This window comes from Neoarius graeffei, chromosome 28 (genome assembly GCF_027579695.1).
Source record: "Neoarius graeffei isolate fNeoGra1 chromosome 28, fNeoGra1.pri, whole genome shotgun sequence".
NCBI lineage: Eukaryota > Metazoa > Chordata > Actinopteri > Siluriformes > Ariidae > Neoarius > Neoarius graeffei.
This window is the reverse complement of record NC_083596.1, coordinates 46,478,721-46,503,091: the sequence shown is the minus strand read 5'-3', so window position 1 is coordinate 46,503,091 and position 24,371 is coordinate 46,478,721. Positions and strand designations below refer to the sequence as shown.

Genomic DNA, 24,371 nt, shown 5'->3' with positions numbered 1-24,371 from the left:
CTGTACAACCATGGTGAGCAGAAAAGTATCTCAGAACACTCAACACATTGAACCATGAGGTGGATGAGCTATGACAGTAGAAGACCACATCAGGGTTCACTTCTGTTAGCAAAGAACAATAATCTGAGGCTGAGCAGACTCACTGAAACTGGAAAAAGACTAGGTGATAAATTTGGGTACTTTTTGTTTGTGAATGTGTCAATATAATAAAAAAGAGAATCACAGGTTGGTTTGAAGATATGAAGTTTATCTTCTCATGTTGAAAAACTCGCATTTTTCATAGGAAATGCATCGCGGATCTGAGTGATGTATTTCCTGATATTTCACTCCAGTGATGCCACTCCCAGTGTTTTCCCACTGACTGCACGCGCATTGTCAAAAATGGCGAACCAGTTCAAAATTAAAATTCTTTTGATTTACTTGCATATTTTTATTGTGGATGTGTCCATATCATATAAAGAGTATTACACAGTAGCATGAAGATATGAAGTTTATCTTCTCGTGTTGAAAACATTTAACTTGTTCGCTTTGCTCACTCGTGAATATATTCACCACTCAAAGATAAACTTCATATCTTCATGCAACCATGTAATATCCTCTGTGTATGTTGTGATTGTTGAGTCTTTTACCTGTAGTGATCACTTTCAGCATGAAATTTGTTCAGTGCATTTCTCAGTTGAAACAGAGCATTTGTTGAAAATGCATGTCTGCTTACTATATTAAAACATGTGGTAAAAATATTTTTATTCAACCATTACCATAACAGAGATAAGAAAGTACAGTTATATACTTACCCATGACAATAATGGTCCTGTAATGGTGGGAATATTAATAGATCAGTAATGTTGAACATAGACAGAGACTAGACCTCTTCATGAAAGTAAGGGACAGACTGTCTGTGTGTATCTTTGTTTGTATATCCTTAAGCAGAAACACACAGTATCTCCGTACCTGAGGTTGGCTTTTGAGGATACCATGTGGTTCAATGAGGAAAAAACAGGCAATCCCTAACTGCTATTTTCCAGTGGTGAAGAAAACAAGCAGGCACAACACTAATGAGTGTGCATGACATTCATGCAATGCAACTTCAGTGGATTTCCTCCAAATAACCTGGATCGGTTACAAAAATTTGACAGTCCCAAAATGTGGTCCATAAGTATATAGGAGGCAAGTGGAAAATGACCACAATCAGGACTGTCAGGCTTCAGTGACTTTTCAATGTAGTCACAATTACAGGCCAATGACAAATTTTTCCAACCCAGTGTGGTTATAGCCAGTATTAGGGCTACATCTGGCATACAAAATGAGTGCCTGTTTTTAGGCATTCCACATCATGAAAGAATAAATAATCAATTAATTAATACTGTTTAGAACACGCACGTTGTTTACAAGTCAAGTCAATTTATTTGTGTAGCAGTTTTAACAATAGACATGCTTAGCAAAGCAGCTTTATAGAAAAATAAAGATTTGAAACATATGAGCTAATAAATATATGTATTCCTAATGAGCAAGCCTGAGGCCACAGTGGCAAGGAAAAACTCCCCGAGACGACATGAGGAAGAAACCTTGAGAGGAATCAGACTTGAAAACAAGAACAATCTAGCACAGTGGTTCCCAAACTTTCTCTGCTGGGCCCCCCTTTGGTAGATAAGAAAATTTTTGCCCCCCCCCCCGACAAAAAGAGAAAAAAAAAAAGATAAACAGGACACACACACACATTTTGTTTTCAGACTCCATTGCAGTTTATTAATACAAACCTCAACCTTTGTTGAACAAATAAAAGTAAACTGCCATAAACTACAGGTTGCAATATAATTATAACTGTTTTCAAGCACCTTAACTGTGTAACAGGTTTCTTTTTTTTTTTTATATTCAACATTATCAATGCAGTTTTCAAACATTGTCTCTCTGCAAAAATGGGTTTTAAAACATGACCAACTCCCTGAGAAGAAAAAAAAACCCTAAAGATTTGTTGTGCAAAAATGACACCTTTAATCCTCGCATCTTTTCAGTGACTGGTGTGGGCCTGCTTCATGCTGCAGATCTTCTCAAATCTGGGTTGCAGTTTTGAGATTACTGCTCTGAGTTCATTTTCAATGTCCAGCTTTGATCTGTATCTTGTCTTGATTGAGGCCACAGCAGAAAAACCTATCTCACATAGGTAGGATGTGGCAAAAGGAAGATCATTGCCCTCTTCCTTCAAAAAGATGCGGATTTCATCTCGCAGTTCAAAGACCCTGGACAGCACCTTCCCACGTGACAGCCATTGGGACTCGCTGTGAAACAGAACAGCTGTGTGGTTGGAGCTGTTTTTATTTTTTTGCAGAAAAGCAATTCCTCCCTCATGTCATCTCCATCTATGAATCTGACGTAAGTAATTAATAAACAGTCTTTGTTACTGTCAGTGGCTTTATCCAGATGAAGAGAAAAGCGGCTGTCACGCACTTTGGCATTAAGCTGCTCCTCTATGTCCTTTGACATGTCATAAATGCGCCTGCCGATGGTGTTGTTGGACAGAGGAACAGCCCTTAGTTTGCTGGCTGCAGTGTCATCAAGCATACTTGATACCATGTCCATAGCACAGGGAAGTACTAATTCCTCCACTATTGTGTGCGGCTTTTTACACTGTGCCACTCGGTAGGCAACTTTATATGAGGCGAGTTGAGCATTTGCTGGCACGGATGCAGCTTTAGTAAATAGGGACTGTTGAGCACGGCAGTTTACGAGTTTTTGTCTGAAAAACTCAACTAGCTTGTCTGTGCTCTGGATGTTTTGTCTCCAAGTGGCGTCTTAGCTTGTTCGGCTTCAAGCAGTCACAAGCTAGCACTTTAAGACAGACAACACACTGCGGTCTCTCCTCATTACCCACCGTTGTGCAGGTGAAGCCAAAGACAAGATATGTGTCGTCATATTTTCTTATCTTTGCCTTGGAATGAACTTGCTTTGGAAGCACATTTGGCGATGCTTCATCCTCTGATTTGCGTTTACGTGGGAGCCCCGCGCCCCCCGCCAAAAACTTCTCCATGTTATGCTAGCAGTGAAATTCATTCATTCATTCCATCCGCACCCCCGCAATGGCTCTGCACCCCCCCTGGGGGGGGCGCCCCCCACTTTGGGAACCACTGGGCTAATTGATGACTCTAAATTGACCGTAGGTGTGAATGGGAGTGTGAATGGTTGTCTGTGTCTATGTAGTGGATGTTCATTATGTCTAACTATTACAAATATTTTAAGTTCGTTTCTTAGACAAGGATATTTTTTAAGCTTGTTACCTCGTTAACAGTTTCGGCGAGAATCTTCCGCCTTCTTCAGAAACAGTCACCAGATGTCGAGTGGTGACGTGCCTTATCAGCTGATGTTGCGTTACGGAGGCGTGAACGTCCCGCCCAATTTGACAGGTAGTTCACGCCTCCTGCTGTCAGGTCGCTCCTCCAGGACGGCACTCCAGGTGTGCGACAGTGCATACGCTCCCTCATCCCGGTTCATCGTCCTCTGCGCCCGCTTGCGTATCTCCACTGCCTCTAAAATCCAACGCTGGAATCTATTTTCTTCAGCGCGAATGACTCTGGCCTCTACACATGTTTGTGTGGATTTACATATAAAAGGCATATACATTTTAAACTGTAAAATATCATTTAAAACTACAAACATTACATGAAGCATACAAAGACAATTCATCATACACATTATCTGTAAAAACCATGCACAATGTTCACTTCATACATACTAGATTTTCATAAATTTGTATGAGGAAAATGCAAAATGGGCCACTTTCAGGAGTAAATCATACATGGCATATATATTTATTTATAAATCCTTATAAGGATTTATCCTTATATTTATAAGGATTTACTACTAAGACAGTGGTAAATTCTTATAAGTTCTTTACTGTTCTTTTTCGTATGGGACAGCACTTGCGAATCCACATGGGACTGAACTGAAACTCACCGCTGCCTGTCTATAGTTGAAACGAACTGTCAATCAAAGAAAATATCCGGCCGCTTTCACCAATCACCAGTCTCCTCACGGAAAGCTTTGCCATGTCCCTCCCATGTGAGGCTCGGAGTCCGTAGGCGGCGTTTTCGCAGTATTTGTCCAATAACCGTCTTGCATTTTGAGATTGAAAAGCGCATAGCTCCCAAATGCCATTGAAGTCCACTGAGGCTGGGAGTCCGCGAGACTCCGTGGGCGGGCGTTTTCGCAGTATTTGTCCAATAATCGTCTTGCATTTTGATATTGAAAGCGCATTGCTCCCAATGCCATTGAAGTGCACTGAGGCTGGGCTGCATCGCACTGTCATGAGGGGGAAAGTTGTAATGGAATGATTTCGCACCGTAGTTGGGTTGAGCACATATATTTCTATGATTCTGGATCTGAAATAGCAATGTTATAAGGTCGGCTATAACATAAGCCTAGCACAATTCATCCTACACGATGTTCGTCATTTTTAGAGGAGGCTGAGCCTCCCTCGTTGTCTTAGAGCAATCGCCCGTGGTGCAGACCTCCGCCAAGCAGCTCATCTCACAAATGATAAAGAATCCTTTAAAAAAAATCATGGATCCAGAAGGTGATCCGGATCACTGCCAAAATGTAATGGATTGTTACTTATGCCCAGTCACACCTCTGGAAAAAATTTCAGAGTAATCCGTTCATAACTTTTTCCGTAATGTTGCTAACAGATAAACAAACAAACCAATGCTACCGAAAACATAGCCTGCTTGGCGGAGGTAACAAGTTAATCCCTGTCCTCACTTACATTATAGCAGCTTTAAACTATCGTTCCCTCATCAGTCTCTCTCTTTTATCTCTCTTGAAAATAATAACAGCTTGTTATTTATCCATTCATTCATTTTCTATACCACTTAGTTGTAGGTCACACGTGAGCTGGAGCTCAATGTCGTTTGTCTCCCTGCAGCAGCCCTTTAGTTCATTAGTTTGTCTAGCTCTCTGACCTCCTCGTCTGGTATACTCCAGTGGTGTACCTTAGTGTGGTTTAAACTCCCTGAAACATTTTTGATATTAGTTCCAAATGCTTATTCATGGGTGGTTAACATAGCAAACATTACACTCCAGCTCATTACACATTTCTCACATGACACTGTTTTGCACAACAATGATTCCATAACTACTACTTGGGCCCTTGGCTCCATGTGGAGCATAGGCCACCGATGATCTTCCTCCATCCAGCTCGGTTCTGGGCTTCCCTCTCCAGATCTTCCCAACGCATCCCCAGTCCAATCAGCTCCCGCTCCGTGTCTCGCCTCCAGGAGTTTCTAGGGCGGCCCCTCCTTCTCTTGCCTCGGGGGTTCCAGGTCAGTGCCTGTCTGGTGGTACTGTCAGCTGACTTCCTGAGGGTATGACCAATCCACCCCATTTCCTTCCTAGGATCTTTTTGACAACAGGTTCCTGTCCTGCCCTGCACCACAGCTCTTCGTTTCTGACCTTCTCTGGCCACCTGATGTTAAAGATGCATCTGAGGCAGTTAATGAGTCCATAAAGGTATTTATAAAAGGTCAACATCAAATGAACATGTCCTTTACTTTATTTGATCACATTTTATTGCCTACCAGCTAGTATGGTGAGAAATAGGACTAATCAATTGGAATCATGGATTTTCTTTTTTCTGGGTAGTTCTAGGATTATAAAGCATGTATTATGAGCATATAATTTCAGTGAGATTTTCATAAAGCTATTTTACTTCCTTGACCATATGGCAAGAATGGTTGATGGTAAATCAGGCTGCTACTGTTTGGCATCTGCCCAAAATGTACAGCTTACACGATCATTTAATTTAGCATATTCCTTCCTGAAATCAGTTCCTGGCCACACCACTGGTACACTCGAGCACGTCAGCTTCCAATGCTTCATCTTTTATACTAATACCATTATCCAACACCAATTTGTTCAGCATCTCATAAATCATTAACTGGCTGAGTTGAGTAATGCCAGTGTTATTATGAGTAGCTGGATGTGGAAAGTTAAATCTGTTAATCTGATAACCAGTACTGAATAAATATTAATAGAACATGGAATTTTAATACTAACAGAATAAACTGTGTTTCAGTTATGATTAACAGAATGAACAAAAGCTGAAGAGGATCTCAGATATAGTAGAGTTTTCATTTCAGCCTGAGTTAAAGATTTCACCATTCTCCTCTAGACATCACATTGTGGAGACACACTGGCAGGGTGTATTTCAAGTATTTCTTGGAACAGATGTATGTTTCTATGCAACACTGGACAAAGCTGATAAAGCTTCCAGCTTGGTATAATGATGACACTAAAGGATAGTGACTTGCACTTGTGTTTTATCACTAGATGGCACTACTGAGTTGCAGCTCGAAGAGTTAGATTTAGTCTTCAGTATTTTGTACCTGGCCTCTCCCCTGAAACCTGTTCACCCATTAGACATGGTCCCTTTGGCAGCATTAAACTTTTGAAAACATAGAATGTGCCCTTCAGTGTGGCAAAATTCCAGTCCGTGAAGAAAACAGTTTATCACAATGTCATTTTAGGTAATTTAATAATAATGTATGGTAAGTGAATACATTGCATAGCTTAATGATAATATATTGCTGCATGAAGAAATGTGTACAAAGACCTGTTACGTTTCTAAGTGAAAATGTATAAACAATGATCCTTGTCCTGTATTTCCAGTCTGACCTGTTATCTGACTAGCACATGGTATGACTGGGCATGGTATAACAAAGTGAAAGCACGACAGTGTTTCTGACTGCTTTTGTGCTCTCAAAAGTTCATCTGCCACAGACAGAGCTACAGCTTTTGTGGAAGAATCAGTGTACTACAGAATCTACTTTGGCATTTGGTGATTTTTTTTCATCAGTAAGTCTTTTTGACAATATGACTATTGAGTATGCCGTTTTCATTATGATAAATATGTACACTTGGTTTTAAATGCATCTTAGGTGATCAGGTCACAAATGGACAGCCAAGACACATCACTGTTTACACATGTATCTATCATGTGTCTCCAAGGTGTCCTGCTGACCACTTATATTCAACTACGTCGCTTCCGCTAGAAGGTCAAAGGGCCTCACGTACAGTTACTACATCAGTCTCTGTCGCCAGACAAGTACCAGATTTATTTAGCACAGATTACAGTAGATAAGAAAATAAAAATGTTTTAAGAACTAATACGCATGTGTGGAATATTGGCAGTCATTTGTGACTTGCAAAAGAGCACAGGACAAAATGAGTGTTGATGCGCTGTCACCAAAACAACCACCATGTCCTGCACTGATGTCGTATTTTCCTGTTACCTCCTTGTTAGGGATGCATCAGGACACGTTAGTGTTTACACTACAAAAGGCATGTGGTCAAATGCATCCCAGACCACCTCAGCAAGTGGTTTGAGTTGTGTTTGGTGGTCTCCTATTTATCACCGTCCACTTGTGATCCAGTCACCCAAAAAGCATTTTAAAACCAAATGTAAACAGGGTCAAAATCTTCTCATCTGATTCCCTTCTGCTGATTTCTCTTCCCAGATAATGTCAGGAAAACGTGAGTTAAATGTTTTATCATTAAGATGTTAATTGCCTTTCTTACAATTACTCAATTTTTTTGCTAGCATGTGAACTGCCAAATACCTGTATAATGTTTCTGTAATGTTTTGATATACATTACAGTGTATATCTATTTCATTAATGCTGTTTAAGTTCTCACTGCTGTTTTGGTATGAATGAATAATGTCTACAACAAAGGCTTATATGCTTTTTAATTTCCACCCTCTCCTTCCCCCAAAAAAGTTCCATGTTATGAATTTCAACCTGGAAATATAGGAACAGCTTCCAAACAGTTTACAGAAAGACTTCAAAAAGAAAGAAAATCTATGAAGATGAAGACTAAGACGGAAGACTGTAAAGCTGTTCTGTTTTATTGGCCCATCATTTCACGGGCAGGAAGTGATATTCAAACTGCACTGCAAAAACTCCAAAGTGATTATAAGGGTAAGATTCATTCCACGGCACATTTGAGATTGTATCAAAATCATTTTTTTCTTTTTTTTTTTTTTTACTAAGGAATCTATTGCTTTATAAATACTATAAATATTGTTTACAGGCAAATATGTTGCTCTGGTATTGTTCCATCACACATTTGACCCAGAGACCATTGTACCAGACAGCAGCAGAGATGTAAATAGCGAGAATCAGGGGGGTCCAGAGAATCCTATTGTGGTTGACTGTCTGTTCCATGAGAATAAGGGGCTTCTGCACTGCCGTAAAAATGATGAAGCTGTAAAGAAGGTTGCAGCCTGGCTCCGTAGTGTGGTATGATTAATTATTGTTCATTATACAACATTAAATTTCCAAGTTGAAGTAGAGTTTATTATCTCTATATTTGGTAAGATTGTAGACTAGTTAAAAGACACACAAAGTTCCCATGTGGATAACGTGCATCGTGTGAAGTTTAATTATATACTTTTCATGAATTTTTCACAAGGAGGGGTAACAGGAGGACAGAGGACGGGAAGGAGCAGTTAGCCTAGCCTGACAATAAACAATACTGGACAATGTGCAATATAATGTGCAATATAATGTGCACTACCTCTTCCATTGGCCCTTTTCCCCCCCTCCCCTCTTCCCCATATCTTATTCTTTTTTATATTTGTATATGCAAATGCCTAATTTAATTTATCTAGAAGTTTTTCTCTATTTCTATTCTCTGTTTATCCTGTAATGATGCTACTGGAATTTTAATTTCCCTGAGGGAACCCTCCCAAAGGGATCAATAAAGTTCTGTCTAATTTAATCTAATCTAATTTTTATTTTCACGTGTGATTTTTTTTTTTTTCACGATTCATTTTTAACGTAATTCTTTTATACAGTTCATTTCTTATCGCCTGATCTTTTTAATTGATTCTGTTCATTTCACATATGGATATGGATATCAGTAGGATATGTGTCTTTCACATGTCAAAAATATTTACATGAATTCACGTTTATTGAATGTTGGGCCATGTTAGGGCTTAACTTATAAATACACTTTCTTCTGTTTTTCCTCACATGATCACATCGATATAATCACATGTGAAATATGTGCAGTTTTTCTTGAAAACAAATTGTCTGTTAAACATCTTATGAGTTAGCCAAGGACGCGTTATCCTAATGGGCTTCATGGGCAGCTGCCCAGGGCCTCGGCCACTAGGGGGCCTCGGAGGTAGCGAGATCAGAAAATATGAAATGATATTTTCAGAAGTTTTGATCATATTGATAACATTTTTGATGCATTTCGCCACCCGTAAGGAAGCCCACCTTGTCCCGTCACATAAATCACCCATCACTGTCAATATGATTACTGTCCACCATGTCTTCACACGCTACGCCAGCTTGAGTTCAATGATTTAATTAATGACTTCGCTTGCGGCGGCACGGTGGTATAGTGGTTAGCGCTGTCGCCTCACAGCAAGAAGGTCCGGGTTCAAGCCCCATGGCCGGCGAGGGCCTTTCTGTGCGGAGTTTGCATGTTGTCCACGTGGGTTTCCTCCGGGTGCTCCAGTTTCCCCCACAGTCCAAAGACATGCAGGTTAGGTTAACTGGTGACTCTAAATTGACCGTAGGTGTGAATGTGAGTGTGAATGGTTGTCTGTGTCTATGTGTCAGCCCTGTGATGACCTGGCGACTTGTCCAGGGTGTACCCCGCCTTTCGCCCATAGTCAGCTAGGATAGGCTCCAGCTTGCCTGCGACCCTGTAGAACAGGATAAAGTGGCTACAGATAATGAGATGAGATGAGACTTCGCTTTCCAGAAAAGTAGGAAAGTGCCCTTGTAAGTTGACCCATGGCTGTCAAACTGAATGCGCAAAGCTGTGTGCCTCTGCTGTTTGGGACATTACGTGTGTGAAAGGATGAAATGTTTCATATAGCCTAACATTTTGAGATTTATTTCTGAGAAGCAAGATATTTTTCTTTTTGTTATCGCTCTTTGTTTTCACAAGTTAAAAGTCGCCTGGATTCCAAAATGAAAACGAATGGTTATATACCAAATGAATGTTCTTGTTCTGAATACTAAAGAAACTGTTGTAGGCCTAGGTTATGTTCTTGACATGTTGTTCATTGACTCACTCATTCAAAGGCTTCTTGAGGCTAAACTTTAGTTAACCAGACTTGTTAACCGTGATGTCTGATGGATTTTTTCACCATGCAATTGCCTATTTCACCATTGCTTTTTCTCGATTAAATAAGTGTTGATGGATATAAAGTTTTATCTTTCAATAGTATTTCTAATTGTGCCACTGTCGTTATTTAAGTTTCTGTGTCTAGTTAGACAGGCACGTCTGAGGGGGTGAATTTGCTGAGCACAGTTGATAACGGGGGGGGCTCGGGGGGGGGTGTCTGCCCAGGGCCTCGGCAAGGGTTAACGCGACCCTGGAGTTAGCATGCAAGAGTACTTGCAATGTGCATGTTTCTGTGCTTTAGAGGGAATTATGTTTGTTTCAGCTTTTTTTTTTTTTTAACTCAGAATACATCTGCAGGATTTATATTTGCTGTAAAAATTGGTTTCCAAATCTACATATATATACATCATATTAACATACATTATCTTTTTATCCACAGAAATATACAGAAAATCATGTTACTTTTCACATTATTTCACTTTACATTTTGTGGGGTCGTTTTTTGTGAGTGTAAATTATTTTATCTGTTTAATGCCTTTTAAGTGAGCATGCAAAGGCACTAGCTTTTTATGTTTGTTTCATCTTTTTTCTTTTTCTTTTCTTTTTTTTGCCATGAACACATTGATTTTTGTTGTAAAAAAATAGGTTTGTTTCTGATGAATAGTAACAAGAATTGGACAAATCATATTAACACACATCATATTTTGATCCACAGAAATACACACCTCCAGTAGCAACCCAGAGAAAATAAGTCATAGTGTGGTACTACCATGTCGTATCAACACCTTCTTAATGAGAGATCTGCAGCTGAAAAAACTACAGCCAATGAAGGAAGGAAAAAAGAAGACAAAAACAGAAGTTCTTTGGGTTCTTAAGTGAGGCTTGGCTCCAGCAAAACATCTTTATTCCACCTGATCAGATGATCTTTTTACCACAACTATATATCACATTAATAACAGCATGGAATACAGTGATGAATTATGTACAATGTGTATTTTTCCTCTTTACATATACTACACATGAGTACAGTATATGACTTCTCCGTTATGTGCTTTTCAAGAGTATTACATGTGCTAATATTATTGGAATTAATTTTTGAGAATATTGTGTACCTTTTGAAAATAATGACATGGTTATTATTTTCTGGTAAATAATCACATTATAGAATTGTTATAGAATATTACTGACACTGTTGCGTGAATCAGTTTGCATACACTTATCATAAAATCAAGATGGCATTTATTTTAAAGGTCCCATGGCATGAAATTTTCACTTTCTGAGGTTTTTTAACGTTAAAATGAGTTCCTCTGACCTTCTTAAGTCACCCCAGTGGCTAGAAATGTCATAATGTGTAAACCAAACTATGCCCACCCTTTGTCAACATTTGAGAATGGCGCGTGAGAATGGTGCGTTGATAGGCTCTTCCCTTTACTACGTCAGCAAGGGAGATGATCCCCACGCCCCCCCCCCCCCCCCCTCTGGATTCCCACCCACTGTATGGATTGCCCGCCCAGCTCAAAAGTTGCCACCATAGATACGTCACTTCAATTTTGTAGTGAGGAGACCATAGAGGACACAACAACATGGCACCACCTAAGCGAGCAAAACATGCAAATTGCGCTGTACATGGATGTGACAACACAGAAAGGAGTCTGTTTTTACTGCCGACGGGAGAGCCCCTGAAGACGCAGTGGCTTAATTTTATTTACTCCAATAATACGCCGTCGAGTCTACCTAAGACGGTGTATGTTTGTTGGAAGCATTTTCCTGATGAATGTTTCCACAACTTGGGACAGTACAGGGCAGGTTTTGCACATCAACTGTCACTGAAGCCTGGGTCCGTACTAGACCCCGAAGCCGTTTGTTTTCAGGATAATGGCTGGCTGATGAAATTATTGGCTGGCTAGCTGACTCAGCCAAAACCTTAATGGCTGCTGCAGCCACCAAAATGTTTATGGCTACAAATGGCTGATACTGGACGTCACTGTGTGGCATATATCCGGGCGAACGGATCAAACAAATGGGGGGAATAAATAGCAAATTACCACAGGTCCCCTGGTCTCTTACTTCATTGTAAATATAAATCTAGCAAGATTGTAGTTCAATGCTAATAATAAGCTAATCTGGATTGTTCGAGGAAGGCATCTAGCTATCTACTCTCACTAGCAATGACCAGTGAAGGACTGGCAGCTATCTTACTATGATGAAAGTAGAGTGGTGGAGTACTTTTTTTTTTTAATCAATCTCGAAGTATGTGAATAGGGTTGCCACATCTGAGTTGTAAAAAACCGGGACACATCGGTCGGCGGCCGCGCCTGCGCGCACGTACGAGCGCGGGGGTTGAGGGCTGCGGACACGCACATCTACAATGCCTTATGCCTTACTGTATGTGAATGTTCACGTTTAAAAATAAAACAGTTCAACTGGTGCAGTTAGGCGTTTAGTTAAAATTCATTTTGTCTTCTTAACCCTTAAATGGGCACTACCACAAATATTATTACAAAAAATAATTTCATATAGGAATGATCTTATTTGGACGCCAATATTTTTTTTAACAATATTTTTTTTTTCTTTTTGACAGGTACCGGATCTTCTACTTCATTCTGTCCGACTCCCTCATCGTCTGTCTCTCCTCCCATTCCGTTTCCAAATCAAAATAATACAAATATAATCAATATAATTTCTCTCAGTCTGCTTCGTTGTTGTTTTAGCCTTTTCTCTGGAGAACTGAACTTTAAAAGTTAGACTACCGTATCATACCAAATAGCCCTAATCCTTTGTTTTAATCACAAGAGAGAGGTGCTATGTTATTGGGACAACTGATTTATTCATTTCTCACGCCAGTGTTCAGGCATTCTTTTTTGATATATTTAATGATTTATTTAATGATTCATTTATTGATGAAACTGGCCCAGGCTTTAGAACCAGCCTTTATCAGAATCAGAACATAGGAAGTAGACAGCCAGCCTACTCGTGCACTGACCAAGGGAACTCTCACCTATTGTTTGGTATTACGGTATTCCAGTATCTTTGATTTCGCGCGGCCGCCGTTGTATTGACCACGATCACCTAGCAACGGCGACTGGCTGCGTGCGCAAACATTCGGTGAGGCCACACAAGCAGCTGCCTACAATATGCCCGCTTACGTGAAAACTATTAATATGTTAAGTGGCTGCGAGAAACATTAATGATTTGTGTTTATTTCAATGGGGGATAATGTGAGGAAGTAAAAAACCAGGACAAAACGTGTCCCGGGAAGGTTATTCCATTTTCCTGGACATTTTCCATTTTCCACAAAAAAACCGGGACAATCCCGGAAAAACCTGGACGTGCAAACAAACAAACAAAAAAATACCTTTACACTTTCCCTCAGCAGCGGCAAAGAATGCAGCCATCTCGTCGATATCGGAGTCGATTGATGCTCTGGGTGGGTTCCCGGGTTCCCCAGTGTATCGTGGTAACGGTGTGAGGGGCGGGAAGCCAGACAGGTAGTCACAACGGCAAGCTTGTGGTGGCTCTCTGTGCTGTGATATCAGTTCTAAATCTCTACAGTGTATGCCTATACGTCTCTATTGTGTTACTACTAGTGTGTACAGTTGATCATGTTTGTGTCACTTTTCTTGTAGCTCATGATGTGGATAAACCCATTATTTGATGTACACAATTCTTAGTGGCTCAGCCAAATTTTATTAGATAGCGGCTCAAATTGGCTTACAAAATTATTGGCTGGCGGCGGCTCAAATTCTAAATGGCGGTTTTAGCGGCGCCTGGCGGCGGCTTCGGGGTCTAGTCCGTACCAAGCATCCCTGCCGCATCAGCCACAAACACCGAACAAGTAAGTGTATAACTGTTGAGTCATTTTGCCGTGTTTTAAAATCAGTGCGTTAGCCTTGCAATGGCTACATTAGCTGTGCAGCTAACCGCTTCCTGCAGTTAGCCAGGTACTCTGTGCTACAAAACTAAAGAGCATGCAGCATGCTCTGTTAAACTGAGTTTAGTCTGCAAATTGACTGTAACTTATGAGCTTATGTTTGACTATTGCTCCGCAATGCATGTCTTCTGTTGGATAAGCGATATGTTGCTGTAGTTGCTGCTTCTATCCTCTTTGGTTATGGAGTGCGTGTTCAAGCCTAGGGTATTATACGTTTGTAAACTACCACTCCGAACACACTCACTCTCTGTTCTCTGTGTCACGTTGAGTTTATGAAAGGAGTCCGAGGGAGAACGGGGTTTTGTCTTAGCAGCGTGGCTACAGGCGCTGATAGCAGTGAGTATGTGCGTGCACGCAAACACTATACTACTATACTATACTACTAGTGTTGTACACACATTTTCCCACTCCCTTATTTAGACTTGTGAAGGAACCTGATTAGTGGTCATTTCTTCTTATGTTATGTATTTCTCATATTTATTTTTGTGTCCCCATAATTTTCTGTCAGTATGTAGATCAGTATCAGTATTGTCAAGCCCCTCCCCCTCCCCCCATGGCCCGCCCCCACCTTCCCCTCCTCCATACTTCTCATTAGCAAAACGACACACTGGGAAAAGGGCTGAAATGGGGCTTTCTTCCAGGAGGCTATATCTACGTGCCGAGGGTTCATTTCGAGAAAGGTTGCGGATATAACATCCGGAAACCTCCACGAGCCCATTTAAAGCATCAACAAACCACCATGCCATGGGTCCTTTAAACAGTGATTCTTTGATTTGCAATGAATACAGAACTTGTGCAGTCTGAGACATTTTGTATTTTGATAGTGGACATGCTGCAGATTATTTGTAAAGATTAACCATGTAAAATAAATAACAGCACAGAAGGTGAATAAAATAACATGTTCCATGACAGCTGCAGTTTCTTGTGGTTTTCTTTCTACTATTTCAGCTGAATTGAACTAAAACATGGGACAAATTAATGGCAGGACCACAACACATATTACAGAGGCCTATTATCAGTGGTGTGCACAGATAGGCACAAGGTGGTGCTCAAGCACCTGCCCCTCTGCCCTCTGTCCAAAAAAGTGCCCTTTTGAATTTTTTTTTACAGTTTACTGAGGCCAATGTCGACATGATCTTTTAGAAAAGCCGCGGCATTAAAAGCATGTGTGAAAATAATGTCCCGATGTGTGCCCCCTCCGCGCACACACCGGACCTCTGTCTCTCTTGCTCTGTCACGTGAACAAGCGTGCAGTGCATTCAATGTGAGGTTGCAGCAGCATAGCGTCCTGGAAGCCACGGCCTTGTCGTAGCGCAGACAACACATCGGGCAGTCAGTCAGCTCTTCCCCTGCCCCACCAGCCAGGTAACACATGAATCGAGTGAAAATGTATTGTTTGCCCTCTAAGCCCAAGCTGTAATTATTTTGTCGTGAAGTAGCCCGTTGCATACAGAAACAACTGCACATAAGTATTATATTTTTTGCTAGACCATTTTCAGATTTAGGAAAACAAAAATTTCTTTTTCTATTTTGTTCAACTAGAGATTCCTGGCAAAGTCAAAAAGCCTTGATGTAATAAATTAACATTAATTGGTTGTTTTACACTTTTAAAAACTAAAACGGGTCAGTGGCGACCCGAACACAAGAGGAGGGTTAAATCTCAGACTTTTATAATAAGGTGTTCCACATGCGCAAAAAAGTGCCCTTTTTCCCCCCAGAGCACTTGCCCCCCAAAATGTCTGTGCACGCCACTGCCTATTACAGATCTCGCGTTAATATCCCTCTGTTCTCCCTCCCAGAATGTTAAAAACAAAATTTTCTTCATTTGTGCCCTTATCGTATTCAGCCTATGCAGGATATGGAAAAAGCACACTTTAGTATAGTGTACAGTAATAACAGCACTGTGATTGGTCTATAGGTTTAATATTTACAGCTTTCATTCACTTTTTAATGGTTTTTTTTTCCTGCTCATGTACCTGATTCATTAAGGCCAAATTAACAGGATGAGCAAACTAGAAAATACTCAGAACATATGAAGAAACTCCACACAGCCAGTAACTCGGACAGCACTACCAATGTGCCAAATCAATATCTTTTTAAATATTCAGATGACTCAACATTAGTCACTCTTTTCACAAAATCAGATGATGACTCTTTGTACCAAAACAATGTGGACTGGTTAATTGAATGGTGTGATATTAATTACCTTATCATTAATACAGTGAAGACAGAGGAGGTCATCTTTGGAAAACCTCCTCTCCAACTTTCCAAAGTTAAAATCCATAACTCAGACATTGCTCAAGTCCCATCCTATAAATACCTTGGTGTCATGATTGACCAGAATCTGACATGGACTGACCACATAGAATTCACATGTAAAAAAATACAACAACGTATATATTTTTTGCGAAAACTAAGATCTTTTGGTGTCAGCGACCAAATAATTTTTTTTTGTTCTTTACATCTGTGATCCAGAGCGTTATGCTTTACTGCAGTACAGCTTGGTATAGCAGCCTCTCTGTCAAGGATAAAGCTAAACTCCAGCATCAAATAAAAATATGCTCTAAGATCATTGGGCAGCCCATAGCACACCTATTTCAGGAAGCTCACAATAAGAGTATGCTCAGACTGGCCACATGCATCTCCACTGATGCTACGCACATCTTACACCAAGAATATCAATTATTACCTTCAAATAGGCGCTTCAGAGTTCCCTTCTTCAACCGTAATAGACTTAAACATTCTTTTATACACCAATCAATTCTTTTACTGAATCTGCAGCATGCACCAGCGAGCGTTTAATCCAATGTATTACACATGGTGAAAATTTCTCTCATGTTATGTATGGCTGTTTTTATGTATGTCTGTATGAAGGTATGTGTCCTCCGTCTTGCCTTTACCCCTGACTATGGTGGTGGGTTATTGTATTGTTACTGTGATGTTATATGTGTGTGTTGTCCTCAAGCGAGTCTTGTTCAGGGATGCAAACCAAATTTCAGTGTAAACTGACAATAAAGTAGTATCGTATCGTAACTCAGGATCAAAATGAGGAACATGAGACTGTGAGGCATCAGTGGGACCTTCAGGGACACTTCAGGGATGCCTCACAATGATAGGAAGAGCCGACATCGAAGGATCAAAAAGCAACGTCGCTATGAACGCTGCCTCAGGTATATATTCCATGTTGTAAATCTAGTTTTTATTTTTACCTGATCACAGATGAATATCCATGTGCAAATGGTGAAATTGCAGATGTTTCCTCACTTTAAATTGAACATAGCATGTGTCATTACCTCTTTCAGGGGCATTTCTAGCTATTGAAAAGATCAGGGGCGAAATCAAGTTTTCCTGGGGCTTGGATTTTTTTTTTAAAGGGAGATTGGCATACATAGGTTGGGAAGGTTATATCTAACTTTACATGAAATATCATCACCCACACACATTCTAAGGTTATGACATCTTTATCACTAATTTTTGCACTGCTTTTTTATTTATGTAATTCACTTCAGTTTCTGTCTCTATTATTATTATTATTATTATTATTATTATGATCAACACCCATAACATCTCAGGAAACTGAGGCATGTGTCAACTGACTATTAAATATCACTAGTAAAAATTATCAGTTTAATAAAAATATATCATTTCTCACTCACATATCTCTCCATTAGGACCACAAAGACAAATTCTAAGCTACATTATTATATTATAACATTCAAAATCCCTGATGACATCCCATCTCAGAAGACTATGATCATATAAATATGTCTTCCAAGTTTCTCTCACACATGCACACACAGCTAAATACCATTTTCTCCAATGCATTTACAGAATGTTGTTAAAAATAGAGGTGATGCAACACAGTGGTAAACATGCCCCTGTCCCAACTTTTCTGAAATGTGTTGTTGACATCAAATTCAAAATGAGCATATATTCTTCAAAAAACAATAACATTTCTCAGTTTTGACATTTGATATGTTGTCTTTGTACAACTTTCAATGAAATATAGGGTTTCCATGATTTGCAAATTATTGCATTCTATTTTTATTTACAGTTTACACAGCGTCCCAACTTTTTTGGAATCATGGTTGCAAAACAAACGAGATCACAATGGCAAAAGTTTCCTTGTCATATTTATTTAATGAATTGAGGCAACAAGAATAAAATGTATAAGGAAAAAAGAAAGATGAAAACATTTATCCACACTGCTATGGATTTACAGTGGTGCTTGAAAGTTTGTGAACCCTTTAGAATTTTCTATATTTCTGCATAAATATGACCTAAAACATCATCAGATTTTCACACAAGTCCTGAAAGTAGATAAAGAGAATCCAGTTAAACAAACGAGAGAAAAATATTATATTTGGTCTTTTATTTATTGAGGAAAATGATCCAATATTACATATCTGTGAGTGGAAAAAAGTATGTGAACCTTTGCTTTCAGTATCTGGTGTGACCCCCTTGTGCAGCAATAACTGCAACTAAACATTTCCGGTAATTGTTGATCAGTCCTGCACACCGGCTTGGAGGAATTTTAGCCCCTTCCTCTGTACAGAATAGCTTCAACTCTGGGATGTTGATGGGTTTCCTCACAGGAACTGCTTGCTTTAGGTCCTTCCACAACATTTCCATTGGATTAAGGTCAGAACTTTGACTTGGCCATTCCAAAACATTAACTTTATTCTTCTTTAACCATTCTTTGGTAGAATGACTTGTATGCTTAGGCTACATCCACATGACAACGGCAACGAGATTTTTTTTTTAAATATCGCGTCCACATGGGCAACGGATCAGTAAAATATCAGGTACATATGGCAATGCAACGCTTGCTGAAAACGATGCAATACATATGCCACACCTCTACGTGCACTGTAAGACGGTCCCATCGGAGACACCAGAACAATAGAAGAAGTACGGCGCATGCGCATAAACTCCTTCTTCTACCCGGCGTCATAGACATATAAACATAGACGCAGCACTGAGCCTGGTGGCCCATTGCTGGGATACGTCAGAGTGTCCGCCATATTGGATGTGGCAAATCTTCCCCGTAAACCAATGCAAGTAAATGGACTGAACTTCATAAAGCCCCTTTCTACAATAATATTTAACTCGATGCCTTTTATTCACCCATTAAGACACACACGTATATATTTGGGAAACAAACAGGCATCAAAACAACATATATAACTTTTAATGTGATGGTTATAAATAGTGGGCGAAATACCTGTCAATATTTCTTGGGAGTTTTTTTTTTTTAATTCCGCTGCTACTGTCGTAGGCTACTAACGATATCTACACATCAAGGCATGTTTTGGAGCTCAGCGGGGATCGTGTAGAATAATGTGCTGTGCTTGCGCTGCTGAAGCCGTGCTGTGCCGTCTCCGCATCACTTTCATTAAATGCCGTGCAGATAGGCTATAAAATGTCTCCAAAAACATTTTTTGCAATATACAGTGCTATATGGAAAAAAATCAATTAAACCATATTACAATGGGATTGCTCCATGTGATTGCTTCACAGTCTGACATGCTTCCAATCTCTCCTATTTTTGAGTGTGCCATCACCATCTGACAGCTGGTGGTGAAATTGGTTGGGTGGGCTATGAAATAAATTATACATTTATTTATAAATTATAAATTGTTTGGAGACAGGTTTCACCGAGTGGCTATTATGCGCAAGACTTCATATTAGCCACAAAGTCAGAAAAATCTGTTCATAAAATTACGTTATAATGACCAAATACAATGAAAAGTATTTTTCCAGTCTCACCTGTGAAAGGTAATCCCATGTGATCTCGTTTGGATGGTAAACCTGTTGGTACAGTTAAACGCAGCACATGAATGAGGCATCTTTATTCTCCGCTTTGCCCCATCCAATATGGCGGCGAGGATGACGTATGATTCTAAGCGGAAGGCGGCGTCTATGTTTATATGTCTATGCCCGGCGTGAAGCACTCACAGTCATGTGGTTGTGACGTCATCGTAAACAAATCCATTCTACTCATCCAGACGACTTCGCAACGGCGCCGTTGCCAGATCTTTCCACTCTGGAACCCGTTCTCAAAAGATTTTGTTTTGGGGCACCCAAAACGCCAGTGCCGTGTGGATGCCAAGCCGAAACAATAAACAATTTTATCAGATTCACCTGAATCCGTTGCCGTGTGGACAGGGCCTCAGTTCATGGACAGATGTCCTGACATTTTCTTTTAGAATTCGCTGGTATAATTCAGAATTCATTGTTCCATCAATGATGGCAAGCTGTCCTGGCCCAGATGCAGCAAAACAGGCCCAAACCATGATACTACCACCACCATGTTTCACAGATGAGATAAGGTTCTGATGCTGGAATGCAGTGTTTTCCTTTCTCCAAACATAATGCTTCTCATTTAAACCAAAAAGTTCTATTTTGGTCTCATTTGTCCTCAAAATATTTTTCCAATAGCCTTCTGACTTGTCCACGTGATCTTTAGCAAACTGCAGATAAGCAGCAATGTTCTTTTTGGAGAGCAGTGGCTTTCTCCTTGCAACCCTGTCATGCACACCATTGTTGTTCAGTGTTCTCCTGATGGTGGACTCATGAACATTAACATTAGCCAATGTGAGAGGCCTTCGGTTGCTTAGAAGTTACCCTGGGTTCCTTTGTGACCTAGCCGACTATTACACGCCTTGTTCTTGGAGTGATCTTTGTTGGTCGACCACTCCTGGGGAAGGTAACAATGGTCTTGAATTTCCTCCATTTGTACACAATCTGTCTAACTGTGGATTGGTGGAGTCCAAAGTCTTGAGAGATGGTTTTGTAACCTTTTCCAGCCTGATGAGCATCAACAACGGTTTTTCTGAGGTCCTCAGAAATCTCCTTTGTTTGTGCCATGATACACTTCCACAAACATGCATTGTGAAGCTCAGACTTTGATAGATCCCTGTTCTTTTAATAAAATGGGGTGCCCACTCACACCTGATTGTCATCCCATTGATTGAAAACACCTGACTCTAATTTCACCTTCAAATTAACTGCTAATCCTAGAGGTTCACATACTTTTGCCACTCACAGATATGTAATATTGGATCATTTTCCTCAATAACTAAATGACCAAGTATCATATTTTTGTCTCATTTGTTTAACTGGGTTCTCTTTATCTACTTTTTGGACTTGTGTGAAAATCTGATGATGTTTTGGGTCATATTTATGCAGAAATATAGAAAATTCTAAAGGGTTCACAAACTTTCAAGCACCACTGTATCTTTTATCAGAAACCCTCTATCTTTTTAAATTACAAGTGTTTTCCCCACCTCCCAACATAGTTTCTAACTCTTGTTGGCTTGCTGCCAATCACAGTCATAAATCTAATTTTTGGATTGTGCTCCAGTTGCTTCAAGATTTCTTCTCTCTCAAGCTGTTTAGTTGCCTTTGCAGATCAGCTCAGTTGTCTGTTCCTGTAGCTGGTGCTTCCCCTAGCAGTACTAGATCCCTTTCTTCTCCTACTCCTGTTCCTGTGATGCCATGAATACTTTACTGGTTTCTGTCGATTGTGAATATCCTTAACCTGAGAGCCACTTGAGGTTGGAGGGGGAGCTGCTGACACACACTGCATACATGTCAACCCCTACGGATTTCCCGTATTCCCTACGGATTTTGGCATTTTAAAAATGGTACGGGCGTAGTGGTATTCAACTATGGATTTTTCTACATTTTCACCTTAAAATTATTTTGATTTATTACCATCAAAAAAATCATCATGAAATACGAAAATGCATGGGAGCCGCCATTTTCTACATTTAGAATTACTCAACCGGTACTTCCGCTAGTACCAACAAGCCATTCCGAATGTCTGAGCATGCGCAATTGTGATTTTCCTGCACACCGAGCAGGAAATAACAGCACATGTACAATAGACAGGTCAAGAGGTCAAGATGTTGGCACCACTGAAGAAAAAACTCAAAACATCTAAAACTGGAGGTCACTTTCTTCCCGAATGGACAGAAACATTCAATGGAATAATTATCGCTTCCAAAATGGGTGCTGAGTATGTCAACTGCACAATTTGTTGTAGAGACGTGAAAGTGTTTGCCTCTGGAATTTACGACGTGAGGGAACACATGAAATCTCAAATGCATGTGAAGAATGCAAACCAGAAAAAGAGACAGCCGTCAATTAATTTCTTCACGCAAAAGCCAACAAAGGTTGTATCTGACATTAGGTATTAGGTAAGATCTGATACATTTTTATTATGCATGAAATATTACTATGGATTTGGTATGGAAATTATGGATTTCTTTACCAGGGAGTACAGGTGAGAGCCGTGAGGGATTGACATGTATGACTTTGTATAAAGCACGCATGGCACTGTGAACTTCAAAACAACTGAACTGAAACATATTTATTGCAGACTATAAACCATGGTTGACTTTTCTCACAGAAAATAAAACAAAATATAACATCAGAGCTGGGATGTAGTGGTGCGTAAACGCACATAAACGCCGTTTACCCACCTCCAGATTTTAGGAAATAGCGTTTATGAACCTCTAAATATAGTTTACGCACGTCCAAGCATAGTTTACCCACCTCTAAATACAGTTTATGCACGTATGTCTCTTGTTTTATACAGATATTAAAACAGCTTTTCCGTTATTTTTCAATTGCCTACACCTAGTAGATCCTGCACAAGTTCTTGTGGGTTTTATCAACACTGCGTAGCCTACGCGTAGTAATTGTCTGTCTACCGCTCGCCCTCTTGCGGGAGCCAGCAGACTGCGAGATTCATTAGTCACTGATTACGTGTGTGAAGAAATGGTGAAGAAATGGATATTAGGCGATTTCTGAAGCGTCGGAGCATCACCCTTCCAGCTGATACCAGCAAAACGTCTCGACACAGTGAGTCCAAAAAGAATCCTGAACTTCACGTTTTTAGGATAAACTCCCCATCGTTTTGGTTTGTGAACCATGCCACTAACTAATGTTAGGTTGTTAACTTGTGCCAACAAATTAGCCTACCTTTCTGGCAGACAAATGACGTTGTTAGTGCAGTCTAAAGTTTTTGGTAATTATTATATCAACATAAATTCAGTATTTGTAGCACATTGTAAGACAAATAGTTGTCATTTCATGTTAATCTCGAAGTCATGATGACAGCATGCTAGCTTCATGTCACGGACATAATATAGAGAACTTAGCCTAAAGTAACGTTAGGCAAGTCACTCCTCCCCGCCCTTCTCGGTGTGTGGGTGTGTGTGTTTATTTTTTAAAGAAGGCTATAGCATTCAGATTGGGCAGAAATACTTGTCCACATGATTGGTGTACTTAGCCGTTTTAATTTAATTTTACAGATAGTGGTGGAGAGACAGACAGTGTTGCGGGGCCAGGAGAAACAGCAGGAGGAGAGACAGAAGGAGGAGAGAGTGAGAGGAGGAAAATAGGGCAAAGAGAGGATGAAACAGGATCAACTACAAGAGGAGAAAAGGGAGGAAAAGAGAGAAGGCAAATGGATGGAGAATCAGATAGGCCTTTAAGAGAAACTTTGATAGAGGAAACTGAGGGAGAAACAGAGAGAGGAGAAAATGAGGGAAGAAAAACAGAAATAGACGGAACAGAAGGAAGAGAAAATGAGGGAGGAGAATCAGACAGAGAAGATGCAGAGACAGACGAAATAGAGGCAGAGGAAACTGAGACAGTATCAGAAAGCATCAGATGCCATCCACACATCTGGACTGAAAGTATGTGTAATTTGCCATTCTTACACAGTCTTTATTTTTCTCTCTTTATTGATTATTTAGATTTCATAAACACCACTCTACTTGGTGTCTCTCTCTCACACACACACACACACACACACACACACACAAATGCTTGGACTCACTCACACATGCACACAAGTAAACACACATGCACATTCACTCACACACACACACAAACACTTTCATACACACACATACAAAAGTTAACATTCTTCTAGTGCAAGGTCTACTGCTGTGATATATCTGTCAGCTTATGGATTTCATATGGCCTACTGTTGGTATGTGTAATTTGCCATTCTTTCACACTGACATTATATTTCTCTTTATTAAGATTTAATAAACCTCAAACATACTTATTGTGTATCTTGTTTTACGAATGATATAGAGTAGAGACCTCAGGGAACCCTTGTCACACACATACATACATGCACTCACACACACAAGTACACACACATGCACATTCACAAACACTCTGTCATATACACACACACATGCACTGTCATGCACACACACACACTCCTATGTGTCAGAAAAGTTGTTTCATACAATACGCATCGTAGCATCCTTGCGTCATG

At 40.1% G+C, this 24,371-nt stretch overlaps 1 protein-coding gene across 13 annotated transcripts in view; it reads left to right on the top strand.

Annotated features, from left to right (window-relative positions):
* Window positions 1-14,948, top strand: part of LOC132875630 (uncharacterized) — a 43,856-nt gene extending 28,908 nt beyond the window's left edge. For 4 of the 13 annotated variants that reach the window (XR_009651857.1, XR_009651855.1, XR_009651853.1 and 1 more), the window contains 5 exons: window positions 5,213-6,843; window positions 7,506-7,521; window positions 7,767-7,967; window positions 8,080-8,288; window positions 10,850-14,948. Coding sequence is in view for 2 of the 13 variants with exons in the window: in XM_060912553.1 (XP_060768536.1) it covers window positions 7,506-7,521; window positions 7,767-7,967; window positions 8,080-8,288; window positions 10,850-10,885 (462 nt within the window). In the remaining 11 variants the exon portion in view is untranslated. The other 9 variants (XR_009651858.1, XM_060912553.1, XR_009651854.1 and 6 more) reach the window with 8 other exon arrangements.
* Window positions 14,949-24,371: the final 9,423 nt, after the last annotated feature.